Source organism: Eucyclogobius newberryi, unplaced genomic scaffold (genome assembly GCF_026437365.1).
Source record: "Eucyclogobius newberryi isolate DKJ021-1_F unplaced genomic scaffold, fEucNew1.0.hap1 SCAF_14, whole genome shotgun sequence".
Lineage (NCBI taxonomy): Eukaryota > Metazoa > Chordata > Actinopteri > Gobiiformes > Gobiidae > Eucyclogobius > Eucyclogobius newberryi.
Genome location: NW_027315768.1, coordinates 31,428,416 through 31,444,916, shown reverse-complemented (window position 1 = coordinate 31,444,916; position 16,501 = coordinate 31,428,416). Strand labels below are relative to the sequence as shown.

General features: G+C 40.5%; 1 protein-coding gene across 1 annotated transcript in view; it reads left to right on the top strand.

Moving 5' to 3' along the window:
• Positions 1-34: 34 nt before the first annotated feature.
• Positions 35-16,501, top strand: part of stam2 (signal transducing adaptor molecule (SH3 domain and ITAM motif) 2) — a 28,622-nt gene continuing 12,155 nt past the window's right edge. The window contains exons 1-11 of the mRNA XM_072445247.1: positions 35-201; positions 2,091-2,175; positions 3,043-3,118; positions 3,201-3,296; positions 5,314-5,460; positions 9,379-9,448; positions 13,044-13,245; positions 14,407-14,501; positions 15,387-15,469; positions 15,567-15,654; positions 15,742-15,796. Of these exons, the coding sequence (XP_072301348.1) occupies positions 162-201; positions 2,091-2,175; positions 3,043-3,118; positions 3,201-3,296; positions 5,314-5,460; positions 9,379-9,448; positions 13,044-13,245; positions 14,407-14,501; positions 15,387-15,469; positions 15,567-15,654; positions 15,742-15,796 (1,037 nt within the window). The 5' untranslated portion in view covers positions 35-161. The remainder of the gene's footprint in view (positions 202-2,090; positions 2,176-3,042; positions 3,119-3,200; positions 3,297-5,313; positions 5,461-9,378; positions 9,449-13,043; positions 13,246-14,406; positions 14,502-15,386; positions 15,470-15,566; positions 15,655-15,741; positions 15,797-16,501) is intronic.

Here is a 16,501-nt window from a genome sequence, read left to right as displayed (position 1 = left end):
TAATTAACCAATAAAAAAAATATCAGGCGATATCCAAGGCAACCAAGTTTCCGGAAGGGCTCAACACGGAAGCGTCATTTGTTTAGGTTCATAGTTTTGTCAAGACGCTTCAATTTCCCCCTCTAACAGTTGGATATTTTGTGTTTCTTTTAATTATCAAGATGCCTTTATTCGCCACAAACCCCTTTGACCAAGATGTCGGTGAGTGAGGTTTAGTTTTTTGTCCTTTTTGTCAAATAAGTGCTGCGATGAGGCAACAGGAGCTAGCATTAGCCTAGCACGAGTTTGGTCGTTGCTGTTGTTTTGTTGTACAATGGTTGTCATTGTCATTTTACTGTGAAATATAATTGTTAAATGTCATATACCGTGGTTTCAATCCTAGTGTTTGAGAACAAAATGCAGATTGACAGCTATATACGCGACGAAGGGGAAATGTTGGCCATTTAAAGCCCATGTGACGTTGACCTAAAATGACGTTATAAAAGTCATGCTGCGTGTCCTGACCGTGGATCTATTATAATATCGGTCCTGATTTATTAATTTAATAAGTATTTCATACCGGATATTTGTATCTGACTGTCCTCTAGTCATAACACACACATGACTATAATGATGTCATCTCTAACCTTTTCCGTAACAGACGAGGCACAAAGTAAAGTGCTTTACAGAACTGGAAAAGAGGCTTTACATTATAATACAGACAAACAAATAAAAACATAAATGGTCTTTATTAAATGTGCTTAAAAAGATAATATTTAGATTAAACCCTTTTCTGTCTTTTGCACAACCAAATAAATGTAAATCATTATGTTTAGTCCTGACTCTGGCACCAGCAGGAGGCCGGTCCATGTTTAGTCCTGACTCTGGCACCAGCAGGAGGCCGGTCCATGTTTAGTCCTGACTCTGGCACCAGCAGGAGGCCGGTCCATGTTTAGTCCTGACTCTGGCACCAGCAGGAGGCCGGTCCATGTTTCTTACAAATGAGTCAGAAATGACAGTTTAGTAAATGTGATTACAGTTGTCTTGACTGAATCAGTCTTTTCTTACTCGACACTCACACGGGGTCATGTGACTTATCTGTGATGTTGCACATGCGTGACCAGATAATCATGACAAAGGAGATCATGTGGCACAGTTAGCATTAGCCACACTTAGCTCCATGGACAAAGGAAGCTTTAACAGTCACGTTTGCATTTTATCAAGTAATCTCTCTCTCTTTTTTATACATACATATTTTTGTGCTTCAAATGAAAATATTGCACATTTCCCACTTTTCCCACAGATTTCTGTGCATTTTTAAAATAAATAAGCTGTTTAAAGATACACCAACCTCACAGACAATAAATATATTTTCTAATTAACGTCCACTTAAAATCATTTACAGCCCATTAGCTTGTTACTAACACCGTTGTCATGACACTAGAATTTCAAACTTGATTAAAATACAGAATACCCAAATGATAATACTTTAAAAAAAAATCTGTTTTTAGACTATACACTTTTCAACTATAGTACTTTCTGTTTATACTTGTTCTGTCCTTGTGAAACTGTCCAGTAAAGGGTCACATTTGTCCTGTTTGTGTCTTTTTTTCAGTTACCGTATTATAAGTTGCACCTTTTTTCATAGTTTTGGCCGGGGTGCGACTTATACTAATATTTATACTTGTATACATATACTCCGGAGCGACTTGTATGTGATATTATTTGTTATTTTCTCATTTGCAACTGCATTTCTTACTCCAGTGCGACTTATATATGTTTTTTTTTCTTTTCTATTATGCATTTTTTGGCTGGTGCAACTTATACTCCAGTGCGACTTATAGTCCGGAAAATACGGTAGAATACATGCCCAAATGAGTTTCTATTCTCAAGACTTGTTTTAGTATTGATCTGTATCTGTTTTCGATACTTTTGACACAAATTCCGTCACTAATATTTTGAGTTCAAGGCCCGGTCGGTGGGTCAGAACACGGCAATGATCCGGAGACGTTGAGGACAGCGTTTTGTCCTCCTCGGACCGAAAATCACTGAAATGTACGTTTTCGCCAAAACGTTTTCGCCTCCTGAAACGTTTTGTTTTCCTGCCGCAGAAAAGGCGACCAATGAAACGAACACGACGGACGACTGGGGCCTCATCATGGACATATGTGACAAGATCGGAACGACGCCAAATGGGTAAGAAATGACGTGAAGATGCAAAGTAGCTAGTTTTAAAGTGGGGAGTGCCAGAATATTAAAACATTGATATATTGTGATACAGTATCGATATCGTGGGCTGCTCTATCGTCATTTCTGGTATAATTTTCGAATTATTTTGTGACCGCGATACAATTTTGTTGCTCGTTTAAAGAAAGGAAGCTTGTTTTAACGCAAAAACATGGGACATTTCAACATATTTGATTATTAAAATGGGTGTTTCATTGTGAGTTTGTGCAGGTCGTGTTTTAACAAAGAAAAATCAAGAGCAAAATATCGCTTATCGCGTGTATCGCAAAATCATGATGTTATTGTATCGTGAGCCGTGTATCAAAACGTGACCCTGTGATTCCCAGCCCTTATTTAAAGCATTAGGGCTTAAAGATTGTTAGATATAGTGATAACATTTTATGAATTTCTTCCATTTTGAGAAAAAACATCACGATTTGACGATTGTTGCGACTGTGACACAACAACAGTGAAATCTTTAATTTTCTTTCATTCCCTTCGTCTGACATGTCACTGTTCCTCATGTTTGTGACCAGATTTATGAAAATTGAACTTTCTGAAAGACACAATAAAGTTAAACATGACAATAATAGTCAGATATAAAAAGTTATTTACATTTAAGTCTATTTTTTGGACGATATCTTTAACTAAAAAGACTTAATTTTGCTTCTAAAATGGTCACGATTATGATTTTTTGGCCCTCACGATGATTTTGTGACCTGAATCATCACAATTATCGATTTAACTGAATAATCGTGACATCCCTAGTCACAATGCATCTATAATCCATGGCGAATGTATGTTTTTATAAGTGTGTAATTGCCGTTTGTCTTTCAGACCAAAAGACAGCCTGAGGTCCATCATGAAACGAGTCAACCACAAAGTGCCCCACGTCGCAATGCAAGCCCTGAACGTGAGTGTGATGTTTGTTTCCACGGCAAAGGAACTTCACTTCGTCTTTTATCGTCCTCTAAAGTCTGGTTTTCCTCTCGCAGCTGTTGGGCGCTTGTGTCGCCAACTGCGGCAAAATATTCCACCTGGAAATCTGCTCCCGGGAGTTCGCCAGTGAAGTCAAAGGCGTCCTGAACAAGGTATGTGAAGTACTTAACACGAATACTCACACGTACACGGGGGATTCGTTTTCTAGCTGGTCACGCATTGGCAGCTAACATTTATTATTATTATTTATCTTGACTGCAGTTATTGATTATTGTAGTAGTCGATTAGTCGGTGATTACTTCTGTTGTACGTTTTGAGAATAGGAAATGTCGTGATTGAAGGCTTCTAGATGGAGAATATTTACAAATAGTTTATTTATTTATTTGACAGGAACAAAGCCTATCGCCAATGTGCTGCACACAGTGCTAATTTTCAACTCTCATCCCTGGTTGGACATTTCTACACCCCCCCACAGATATAAAAGCCATTAAAACACAAACATAAACTGGATTATTGATAATAATGCTGTTTTTGTGATAAAAGGTTTTTTTGTATCTGTTTTGAAGTCTGAGTAGTCCAGATAACGGTTACAAATGTATACAAATATAAAGTGAATTGTGACAAAACAGCCAGATAAAATAATTTATTTTGTGCTGTATATTGAATTAAAATGGTCACATAATTTTTTTGTTTCTCACGGCGCTATTGTGACCCGAATAATTACGATTATCGATTAACCGAATAACCTTGACCTCTCTAGTCATTATTTTGATTTGATATATATATACACCGTACTTTTCTGACTTTAAACTGCTACTTTTCCCCCACGCTTTGAACCCTGCAGCCCATAAAACGGTGCAGTTAATTTATAAAGTTTTACTGGCAAACGGCCACCAGGGGGCACTCTAGCAGAAAGCACAAGCATTTGACACACTGTAGATGAAGACGTCAGTGGACCGTGGTCGCTGTATTTTAAGCTGTGTGTTTTATTACAATCAAGACTCATATTCACAGAGAAATGAGTCTAAAGAGGAAGTGAATCTAGATGCGGCGAAACACAAAGACACACAGAGCGCGGACATCAAATCAAATCAAATCAAATCAAATCAAATCAAATCAAATCAATTTATTTTTGTAAGGCCCAAAATCACAACAACAGTTGCCTCTGAGGGCCACAGGGAGAAATGAATCAACAATGTCTGTGGTGGCGAGGGACGATGTCCCAGGGTCCTCTGTCCTTAGACTCTCCTTCTCGGCCAGGAAAAACTACAAAAAAAAACCTCTTTGGGAAAAAAACGTAGAAACCTGGAGGAGTTCCAGTGAAGGAGAGATCCGACTCTCACAGACGGACAGACGGACACAAGGAGACTGGAGCTGGACCCACTCTTCAGGCAGAAGAGGGACCGACTGAGGCGAACTGGACCCACTCTTCAGGCAGATGAGGGACCGTCTGAGTCGAGCTGGACCCACTCTTCAGGCAGAAGAGGGACCGTCTGAGTCGAGCTGGACCCACTCTTCAGGCAGAAGAGGGACCGTCTGAGTCGAGCTGGACCCACTCTTCAGGCAGAAGAGGGACCGTCGGAGGCGAGCTGGACCCACTCTTCAGGCAGACGAGGGACCGTCGGAGGCGAGCTGGACCCACTCTTCAGGCAGATGAGGGACCGACTGAGGCGAACTGGAGCCACTCTTCAGGCAGATGAGGGACCGTCCACACAGGGCAGGGACCACTTCACCAGGGGAGGGGCATCTGGGTCCACAGGTCCTCAGGAGTGAGAGAAAGAAAAGAAGGCGGTGAACAGTTTGCAAGTGGAATCAAAAAATAAATATTGTTTGATAGCATAAGTAGTCAGAAGAAGAAGAGGATAGTGCTCAAGCTGTCATACTTCCCCCAGCATAGTTACTCCTAGGGCAGCGTAGCTGAAGCTGTGGGTTTATCTTTACAATGTGATATACGGGTCTGTAGTTTAGAACCTGCAACTTTGAAATGAAACTTTCTTGGCCCGAGCTGCCCCACGAGTCAAAATATAACATGTGCATCACTACAATGGACCATATTTATGTGTAAATATTTCATGTCACAACGTGGGCACCTGCGGCTTATCGACAGGTGCGGCCCGTATATGGACAATCCCGAAAATTATGTTTGTGTATGTGACGTGTGTCTCGCAGGCGCACTCTAAAGTGAGTGAGAAGCTGAAAGCCCTGATGGTGGAGTGGTCAGAGGAGTTTCAGAAAGACCCACAGCTCAGTCTGCTTCCTGCGACCATCAAGTCCCTGAAGGAGGACGGAGTCAGCTTCCCCTCGGCCTCGGCACAGGTACGTGACACGCCTACATCGAAAAACACCATTACTACGAGTCTAAATTATTTAAAAGTGATCAAAAAAGTATACGTAAATCTTTATAGACTCCTCCAAATGCCGTTACGTGCTGGACATTAGCGCTAATGTATTTTCAATGGGAGAGTTAGCGTTAGCCTCCAAAGGTCACAAAAAAAACAGGCAAATAAACTAAACTAAACATACAAACAAAAGTACACCCTACAGGCCGGACGACTCATTGAACTAAAACGCAGTTAAGAAGATAAATATATTTTGAATTTTGCCCAAAAAAATTTAAACATCTTCTCACAGAATAGCAAATTTTTTAGGTTTTTATGATTTCACTTCCTGTTTGTAATTGATGACGTCACACTAGGAAATTACCCAGCAAACATTGGGCCAAAACTCATCTAAAGTCACCATTTATATTATTTGACAAATAAAAAATATATGAGAGACTCATATTAGTTGAATTAATGTTTAGAGAGTCAAAAAAGTAGTTTAATTGTGTAAATTATGTTTAAACTTTGACTGGAATGTCATTTTCTACAGATTTTTCAACGTTTTCTCCACAAAGACCTACTCGATTTTGTGTAAAACTATAATTATATATTCGAGTTCCCGAACTAAATCCAAGGTTTTAGGCCCAAAATTGTTGAAAATATGTCGGTGTAATCCCTCATTGGTCCAGGCGTGTTCCATAGTAGAAAAAGCTTCAGTTGTAGTCATCTGGACTCGGTTAGAAAAAATAGACGTTTCGACTCTCATCCAAGAGTCATTGTCAATATTGACAATGACTCTTGGATGAGAGTCGAAACGTCTATTTTTTCTAACTGAGTCCAGATGACTACAACTGAAGCTTTTTCTACTATAATTATATATGTACAACAGGTATAAATCCACCAATTAAAGTCAAAATTAGAGAATGGTAAATATGCTAAAAGGACCTAAAGCCTCAGAGGGACTTTTCATTTTGTCGTGGACAATCCTGAAGAGGTCGTTTGACTTTGTTGCCCGTCGATCACGTTCATTTCCCTGTTTTGAAGTGGGTTTAACCTGAGTAACTCTTTTAGCCGCTTCCTCGTTTAATCTGTTATGTAAAACCAGTTTGTGTGTCAGAGTCTCGGCTGGACTTTGTCACCGCGACGTCGACCCGTTGCCAAGGACTTTACACTTTCTCTATTTTTCACATATTCAAAGCTGTCAACATAACGTCATTTGCGTATAAATGGTTATCTTGTGTAGGCAAATGAGAAAAAGCACATTTCCTGCTCCGTCTGTCGAGGAGGAAAAGTGTTGCTGTTGAAATATTCCAGTGGTGCAATGATGATGACGTTAATGCAAACAAGAAGTACCCTATACTAAAGCATGACTACAACAGGACTAAAGTATTAAACCAGTACTTCACTATCGCTATACAGTTCTGAGCAAGTACTAATCCAGAAGAGGTCAAAAGTGTGCAAATATTTCGCAAATATTTGATCTAGAGAGGAAAACGCCTAAACTTGAAGGAGCTGAAGCACCACAGTCTGAGATCCGACTGTACGTAATATTGTACATTTGGTTTTTGCCGAAGCTAAAACTTACAGAAAATAGAAATAATAATAAATACAAAAGTCAGTGAGGTGTATGTCAAAAGAATAACACAAAACTCATTTAAACATCTAAACAGTTGAAAAAAACACTAAAATATTCACCTTTTGACTTTTTTTTGTTTTTTTTTGTTGCTTTTGTATTTTTTTCTGTTTTCAAATAGATATAAACTGAGCAAACACAGACCTGACACAGAAATTGACCAGAGAACGGAAATACAATAAAAATAACATCAGCCAAACAAAATCATGGCTTATTTAAATTAAAATAACCGTCCCAAATAGTCCAAAGTCTTTCAAATTTGTAAATTTTTCTTTCAAATTAAGTATTAATGTTATATTGACTTGGGTAAATCTTAATGTGAGTGTTACTATTTCCTTCACTACTCTATATGTCATCCTCAACAGCTCAACAGAAATTTTATTTAGGGGCATTATTTGTGTTAATGTTAATAATAATCCATAACAATAATATGTTCAGCTCAGTTTTTATGTTTCTTCTACACCAGAAAATGGCTTACGAGATGATAACTTTAGTCTTCATCAGAAGCATCACATGACCCGTCTTTAGAGCTGTTCCTCTCAGGCGTGGTCATCCTCACGGACCTGTTAGGTCTGTCAGGCTGACCACGCCCCCCTGACCACGCCCCCTGACCACTGGCGCAGGCGGCTTGTGGAAGAGGAAGTTTAGATGTAAATGTCTGATAAAGTTTGTTGTGGCAAGTGTCAGCGACTCAAAACCATAATTTCTGTATCAACCCTTTTAATTATTTTTTTTATTTCATTTCATTTCATTCATTTTTTATTTGTATTTGTTTTTTTATTTTTATTTATTATATTTATTTTATTCATTTTATTTTATCCGCAATTGTATTTATTTTTTCCAAAGATTAAACTTAACACAAACACAACAGCACTATACCAGAGAGGGATAAATAAAAGACAAATAAACATCAACTAAACCGCAAAGAAACTAAATCCGAATAACCTCTTATTACACAAGTCGCACAGTATTCATCGTCTTTTACATCGTCTTGAGGAATATTCTTAATCTAACGCGTATAATCTAATAATAATCAACACATTTAGTTCAAGTAACCCTTTATTCATTCAAAACAAACACGTAATCGCAATCGTTTGTCCAACTCGTGACTTGATCAGTGAAAATAAGGCTACACATTGTGGCGTTGTGTACGAGCGTGACATCACCACGGCGATGGCATTAGCCTTTAGCTTATTGCGCTACTGTTGTGCGGGTGACGCTCAGGAATGACATTTAATCCTGAACGAGCTCGGAGCGGCCGCAGCGGGGCGAGGGAGGAAGCCACGGCGGAGCCACGCTGCGCACTGTTTACCCACTTCCTCCTTCTGCCATCGTGCGGAGCGTCAGAGCGAGAGGAAGAAACGAGTAAATAATAATAATAAAACCGCATCATGAGAGCTCCGTGTTGTTCCGCGTGATCGTCACATTGGAGCGGTCAAAATCGACTTCCCGCTGTTTAAATGACCCGTGTAGAGTGATCTTGGGCTGCGGCTAATGATTATAATGGTTAGCGATTATTCTTTTGATGATTTAACTTGGTAGTTTTGAACGTAAAAGGCCAGTGAATGAGATGTTACTCGGTTTTACCCGGATAGAGCTGTAAATAACATCCTGGAGGAGATTATGTACAGATGAAAGGGTCTTTTGCTACGTGAGTAATGATAAAACCTCTTCTCTATGATCGTGGCATGGTTTGGAGTCTACTAGTGATAGAGCGCCCCCTGCAACTCCCTGAAAAGACAGTCATAAAATAGATGGTCTTTGTTGTTTTTTTCTTTCTTTATCATCATAAGATGGTATAATCGCATACAAAAACATTTCTCGTTGCAAAACATACAAAAAAGAGCCAGGGTTTCTCAGAGGAGTTGGTCTGGTTTTCCACTCCGAGACAGCAGGGGGCGACGACGGGCGCTTCAAACGCCCCAAAAATACACATTTAACCGTCACAGGGACTTAAAAAGACATTCAATAAGGTCTAAATATTACACTCACTGTATTTTAAAGTGTAAGGAAATAAAAAATACATAAATCCAAAGTGTTTTACAAAGTTAAAAAAAACAAAAAAAATCTTAATATGAGGCCAGGTAATGTTCAAATCCTCCACAAACCAAGGTTAAGGTTATGGTTATGTTTAAGGTTAAGGTTAAGATACACTTTCTTTTATTCTTTAACCAAATCCCAGTTATTTTTGTGAGCTGTAGGCAACGTCATTACTCTAAACTCCCTCTTACACCTTCACTCCTTTAACCAAACGTGCTCTTGTGTTTCTTACGTGCGCAGCAGGGGTCGAGTGCAAAGGTCACCGCTCCGGTTGCAGCCAAAACATCAGAAGAGGACGACCTCGCCAAAGGTAAATGCCAAATCACTCATCTGCTATTGAAAGTAGCGACTCAGAACCGGCTTTTCATCACTTTGTGACAAGAACATGCGTGTTTTGTTTGTGTTTTGAGTTTTCTACCTTTGGGCGGGACTAGAGATAATTATTGTTTTTAGACCGTTTTAGATTTGAGATTAGGCATTTTAAAAAACTGTAAATTGTATACACTTATTTGGACGCTTTCAGCTTTGTTTTGTCTTTATATTTAATCAAGTCTTCTTTGCAGATCTTTTTAATCGACTAAATTACTAATAATAAGAATAATAAATAGTAGTTTTTTACCATCGTAGTCATTATCTGGACTTTACAGACTCTAAAACACACACGGAAAGACTGTCAATGTCAAAAAAGAATTAACAACACACTTTATCTAGATTAACAAATAAACAGCGCCGCGTCACGACACAAAGCTTTTAGTAACCTATTTTCAGCTCCTCTAAAAGTTCACTCACTTATTTAGGATTCTTTATGAACAAACACTATGTTTATGTTTTATAAAATAGAGTTGGTTTGGGTTTTTTTGTTAAACGAGAAGATTTTTCTTGCAACAAGTTTCCCCATATTAAATTCGTAGAGTAGGTGCCCTCCAGTGGCCGCTAACGTGTAGTGCAGCAGTTTGTCTACCTCTCAAAACGCATACACAAACAAATAAAATCAATGATAAGAATAGTTCTCTGCTCTGTTTGTTTCAGTGTGTTATTTTACACACATTATTACTTTTGTAAATATTAAAGGTTGAATGGACGATTTTTGGACGAGTCTTATTTCTCGTGGCGTGGACGGTCGATTAGTCCTGCCACGTATCAATCATCGAAAGCACCTACCGCTCACCTGCAGCCGCGTCCGGCTCGTCCCCAGGAGAGCACACGTTTCCCTGTGTCTAAGCGCATGAATCTATCATAATATAGTTCCCTCAGTGTACGGGACAAAATTAACTGAGCTGACTCAGAAGAGACGGAAATCTACTGGAGATGAGAGATGCGATGCGATCCGTCGCGCTAATAAACAAACGCACATCTAGCCGCGATGCTGTTGTGCAGGTCCGCACGGGGGGAGTGCACATGTGCAGGTCCGCACGGGGGGAGTGCACAGGGGGAGTGCACATATGCAGGTCCGCACGGGGGGAGTGCACAGGGGGAGTGCACATGTGCAGGTCCGCACGGGGGGAGTGCACATGTGCAGGTCCGCACGGGGGGAGTGCACAGGGGGAGTGCACATATGCAGGTCCGCACGGGGGGAGTGCACAGGGGGAGTGCACATGTGCAGGTCCGCACGGGGGGAGTGCACATGTGCAGGTCCGCACGGGGGGAGTGCACATGCGCACTTCCGCTTGAGTTCTCAAATCGGCGAAAAATCGTCCATAACTCCTTTAATTGTATCGTCATAACTAAGTGTTTTCTCAACTGTTACATTTAGATTTATCGGCTCCTCTGAGCGTCTGCTAGTCGAGCAAAAGTGTCAGAGGTTCTGCCAAAAGCTGACCAAATAATCATCTGACCTAAACTGCACTAACAAGACGACAAGCTCAAAGGACTTTGTTTAATAGTATTTCTCTGGACAAATAGTAACTTTTAAACAAAGTATTCACAATGTGTACCCAGACACTTGTAGGGTAACATACTAGTACAAGTACTGTAAGGTTATGAATGTCCACCCATTTGTAAAGGGGGCGGGGCATTCAGGTTTGATATTGATTAAAGAATTGCTCAAGAATTCAAACATGACACACTGCCTAAGTGTGGGTAAGTTTGAATCGTATTTTTAAGAGAAGAATGGGGCACCAGCCGGATAATCAGCAATTTAACAACTCTAAAATCAGATATCTAGATTAATTAATTAATTAATTAATTAGAAATTAATTTGCTCGTTGATCTAAAGGTTTGAGAACGTAACGGTGACATTGACCCCTTTTCTGGAAATGAAGGAACACTTAACCAAATGTGGGTTATGAAGATTTAATGACCAAAGAATTAAACAGATAAATATGAATCAGGAATATGCAAATGAGTCGATAACAGATGGAAAACACTAGACATGATGGTTCTAGATCTATCTAGGTGTGTGCAAGAGTTAACTCTAAGATGAAATTCAGCCAGCCTGTGAGGTGCATTCATATGAACGGAACCAGAAGCTGTGATCCTGAGGAGACGGGCCTGCGTGGGATCCAAGGGCCTGCGTGGGGTCCAAGGGCCTGCGTGGGGTCCAAGGGCCTGCGTGGGGTCCAAGGGCCTGCGTGGGGTCCAAGGGCCTGCGTGGGGTCCAAGGGCCTGCGTGGGGTCCAAGGGCCTGCGTGGGGTCCAAGGGCCTGCGTGGGGTCCAAGGGCCTGCGTGGGGTCCAAGGGCCCGCGTGGGGTCCAAGGGCCTGCTCTGGAGTTCGGCTCTGACGTTGTCTGGCCAAAGAAGGACTGGATTGGTTCTGCGATTTGCGTTCTCCTTGGCTCTGAGGCGTTCTCCTTGGCTCTGAGGCGTGCTCTGAGGCATTCTCCTTGGCTCTGAGGCGTTCTCCTTGGCTCTGAGGCGTGCTCTGAGGCATTCTCCTTGGCTCTGAGGCGTTCTCCTTGGCTCTGAGGCGTTCCCGAATGAAAAGGCCGTCGTGCTGCTCCACCAATGTGGCTGATCTAAAAGGCTGTGGACTTGAAAAAGTTGCAAAAGGTCCTTGCTTGATTTTGCGTGATGCAGCATCAATCACGTTTTTAAAAACGGGCACAGGTTTCTTAGTTCCGGGAGGGAACATTAGCTTCTCTTGGAAAAGTCTTTGTCCCGTAGCGTAGCATCGCTCACGCTAACTAGGCCCGAGGCCTGCTCCCAAGGCCTCATGGACCTTGCTGGTGGGACCCTGGATGGAGGGTCGAGCTTCGAAAGAAACTCGGATGGAACTCGCTCTGGATGGTACTGGTCTGTAACTCCCTGCTCTTTCCTTTTGTCTTACCCCGCGGGGGTTTTGGCGCCGTGGCTTCAGCCAATCAGCATGCACGCTGGGGTCAGAGCTGATAAGGAGACGAGATCTGGCTTTAGCCACAAGAGTTACACGTAAAGGTAAAATTGTCCACAAAACAAGTTATGAAACAGTTAAAATGACATGTTAAACACGATATCACAATATGTACATGTAAAGTTATCTGGTGGACACATTTTTGCAATCTGATGATTGTCTATTAAAACCACTAAAAACGCATAGTCTTTCAGCGTTTTAGCGTTTGTCTTGGAGAGATCGTTACTCTCTGTAATCCAAAAGGAGTCATTTGATGAAAAGTTATTTTCAAAGTTCAGAGCGTCTCTGTTGTCACTATTACATCCTCTTTCTTCTGAGGGGTGTAAAACTCCACACAGGCAGTAGATAACACCTAGCCCGCATTCCTGTCACCATGGCAACAGGGAGAGGACATCTGCATATCCTACACACTGAACCTGGTAAAATATCTAGTCGACCAATAGAATAAGACACCACTGAGCAGTAAATCGACTAAAGGACTAAAGTACTACAGCTCTAGTGATATCTAAATAAAGTATGATGAAATACTTGAGTCTCGTTGGTTTCATGTACTTTCCCCGCTGTGTTTCCTCGCAGCCATCGAGCTCTCGCTAAAGGAGCAGAAGCAGCAGGGCGAGACACGCCCCCTCGCCGCGACCTCCGACCCGCCGGCCTACAGCGCCGTGGCCGCGCCGGCAAAGGAGGCGCTGAAGGTCCGGGCGCTCTACGACTTCGAGGCGGCGGAGGACAACGAGCTGACGTTCAAGGCCGGAGAGCTCGTGCTGATCCTAGACGACAGGTGACGACAGAGCGAGACGGGAAACGCCCGCCGAACAAACGGGTTCACGGGGAGCGAGCGGTGGTAAAGGTGTATGTGGAGAAGGAGGAGTACAACTGGGAAAGGGGCGTCGCCTGTTAAGAGGTTTCTGTAACTGCATCAAAAGCTAAACATGTATTCCTTACGAGTTCAGGATCAGACGGCATAAAACTAAAAACCATGTGCTAAACGCCCAAAGAGATGCACATATTAAAAAGTTATAAAAAGATCTGTGGTAAATGCATTTGTCATGAGTGAATTAAGTTTATTATTTAGCATCTTTAAATCTCCGTTTGTTCAACATTTGGCAAATTGATCCTAATGTATTTGCAGATATGTTTACACGGCTCATACAGTCATATTTAACAATCAGGACACACATATTGCAAAATGTATCTTTAAACCAGTGCGCTCTCGTCCAAAACAAACCTGGAGTTGTAATTAGCTTTGTTCACATGAGTTTCATTAATCCTGTTTATGAGGTCGTCTTGCGCTGAGCCTCAAAAAACTCTTGGTTTCAACTTTTCCAGATTTCTGACGTCTAAAGTCAAAATTTGAGGTTTCTAAGTCCATAAAACATCCCCAGGCTCGCTCTGAGCAGTTCTGCTGTCAGATCAGGTGCTTGTGTTAGCATGTCGGGGCAAGATAGATTTCTGTTGTGGAGTGCTAACACCAATCCGAATAAGGGAACGCCTCATTTAGCTCCTTGTTTGGATATAGGCAGGCTACAGGCTTTATGTTTATTCTTTATTGGAGTCAATTCAGCCTAAACACTCTCTCGGTGTCTCTGAACCTCTCCAGTCCATGTGTCATCCTGGTGTAGCTCCGCCTCTTCCTGTCACAGCAGACACTGTTCTCTCTTTAAAACCTCTCACACTAAAGTTATCTGGAGTAAACACGAGAGAGGAAAACTAGCCAAGAAATGTCTGATAAAATCACAGCGTTTATCGCGGCTCGTGAGTCAACTTGTTACACCTTTAGCTTTTAAAAGTCTGTAACTTTGTCATTTCTGGATCTTTTGACTCAGAATAAAGATTAGATTGGATTAAAGTTCACGATCTGTTCAGTTAGAATACAGCAGCAAAAGCCTCTGTCCACGGAGCTGTTGTGTTGAACATCTCCTGGTGTTTCTTTACTTCTCAGTGACCCAAACTGGTGGAAAGGAGAGAACCACAGAGGAGTCGGACTTTTCCCTTCAAACTTTGTCACGACAAACCTCAACGCTGAACCTGAACCAGGCGAGTCTCATGACGTCATCATCAGAACTGTATTTATGTATCTGCAATATCACTGTGCCTGAGTTATCAAAGTTATTTTGTGTTATTACCAAAGCTTTTATTTCACACTGAATTGATGTAATTTAATTTTTGGCATATTTTTGAATAGTTTATCAAACATAGTGGGTTTTTTTAATGTAAAAAATATATGTATATTCATATTTAATGAATATTTTTTACTTGATTAGATCTTTAAAAATTCCGTTCACATAATTCAAATGGAAAAAATTGAATTGTATAAATTCAGTGTGAAATAAAATCTTTGGCAATGAAAAACAAAATAACCTTCATTTTTAAATCTACTGCTCTTGGCCATTTTACTTTATAGTTTTCTATGATTTTAAACGGTACTTTTAATAATTGTATTTGTTTAGAAAATCAAAACAAGAAAAATTACTTGATTACCAATTACCTTTTTTTAATAAGACTGATTTTATGTTTCAGAAAGCGTGTCAGATTAAAGAAAAATACAACAAACAGTGATGTCATATTTGAAAAGTGTAGCTTATTTCTTTATAGTAAAAAATAATTAAAGGTTGTTTTCATGCTTTTTTAAAACTTTAAAACAAACAATGACAATAGCAACATAAACATTTTTTATAGAAAAGACAAAAAAAAGATGATGAAAAGGATAATAATAATGATAATGATAATGATGATAATAATAATAATAATAATAATAATAATAATGAATAAAAAGAACTTTTTAAAAAACCTATATAATTAATTATGTTATATATTTCACGATTTGGGAAAATGTACGGCTGCAGTAGAAAAGCGTCACTCATTCATTTTACTACCTTTTTATTCTCGTTCTCTGACTAAAGGTTTTTCTCGTTCTTTCAGCCCTTTTCGTCGAGAAAGCCGACACTCCGGAACAGACGAGTCTCGAGGCCAGAGCGGAGCCGGAGCCGGTTTTCATCGACGAGGTAAAACCCGCCGAGTCTGGGCGGAGTCTTTTCATCGTTTAAGATAAAACGTCCTCTCCACATTTTAACTCGTTTCAATCCGTCCTCCTTCCCGCAGTCGCAGATGGACCGCACGCTGGCTCTTTTACAGAACGCAGACCCGGCAGATCCCAGCCCCGACTCGTCCGAGCTGCTGCAACTCGAGGGTCAGAACGCTTGAGTCAAACACGGCGCAGCTTTTAATGTGCGGCGCGAACACTGACCGGAGCTTGTGTCCTTTTTGTGCCCAACAGGAGCGTGTGAACAGATGAACCCGCTGATCGACGACAAACTGCAGGACATCGACAGGTAACGGACGAGGCCTTATGTTTACAGGGCCGTCGCTAAACTCTGTTCTCGTTATTCTCGTCGTTCCGGTGTCTGTAACGGCAGATATCGGAAAAATCGGTAGATAATTAGCGCCGATACGTGCCATTCCCAGTTTGTCCCGTCAGATCTGTCTTTTTGAACGGAATAAAGAGTAAAAATGGGCTAAATTATGGATGATATGTTTATACAATCAATTTTTTAGTTATTTTATGCCTCAGATTTAGTTTTATCTGTGATATTACGGGCTTCGCTATGGATTTTCATATCAAAATATTGGTATGGGCCGCAGCGGCAAGCCAAATATCGGATATCGGACAATCCCTAAAGGAGATGTATCGAAAAATGGATACTATTGCAATTGTTTTGTAGTTATGAAAAATTGTAATATTGTGTCGTATGAGCGTTATTGTCAGCGTTAATACGAATAAAAATCTGCATTAGAATAAAAAATAAATTAAAAAACTACTTGATTACCCATTATCTTTTTAATAAGATATTTGATTTTATGTTTCAGAAAGCATGTTCTATAAAAGAAAAATACTAAATAAATCTGAAAAAGGTCAAGAAACTTCTCAAACTGCAATATAATGGCAAAATATGATTAAAAATATATATAATAACGGGAAAAAGGGGTAGAAAATGAATGAATGAATAATAATAATAATAATAATAATAAGGCATGAA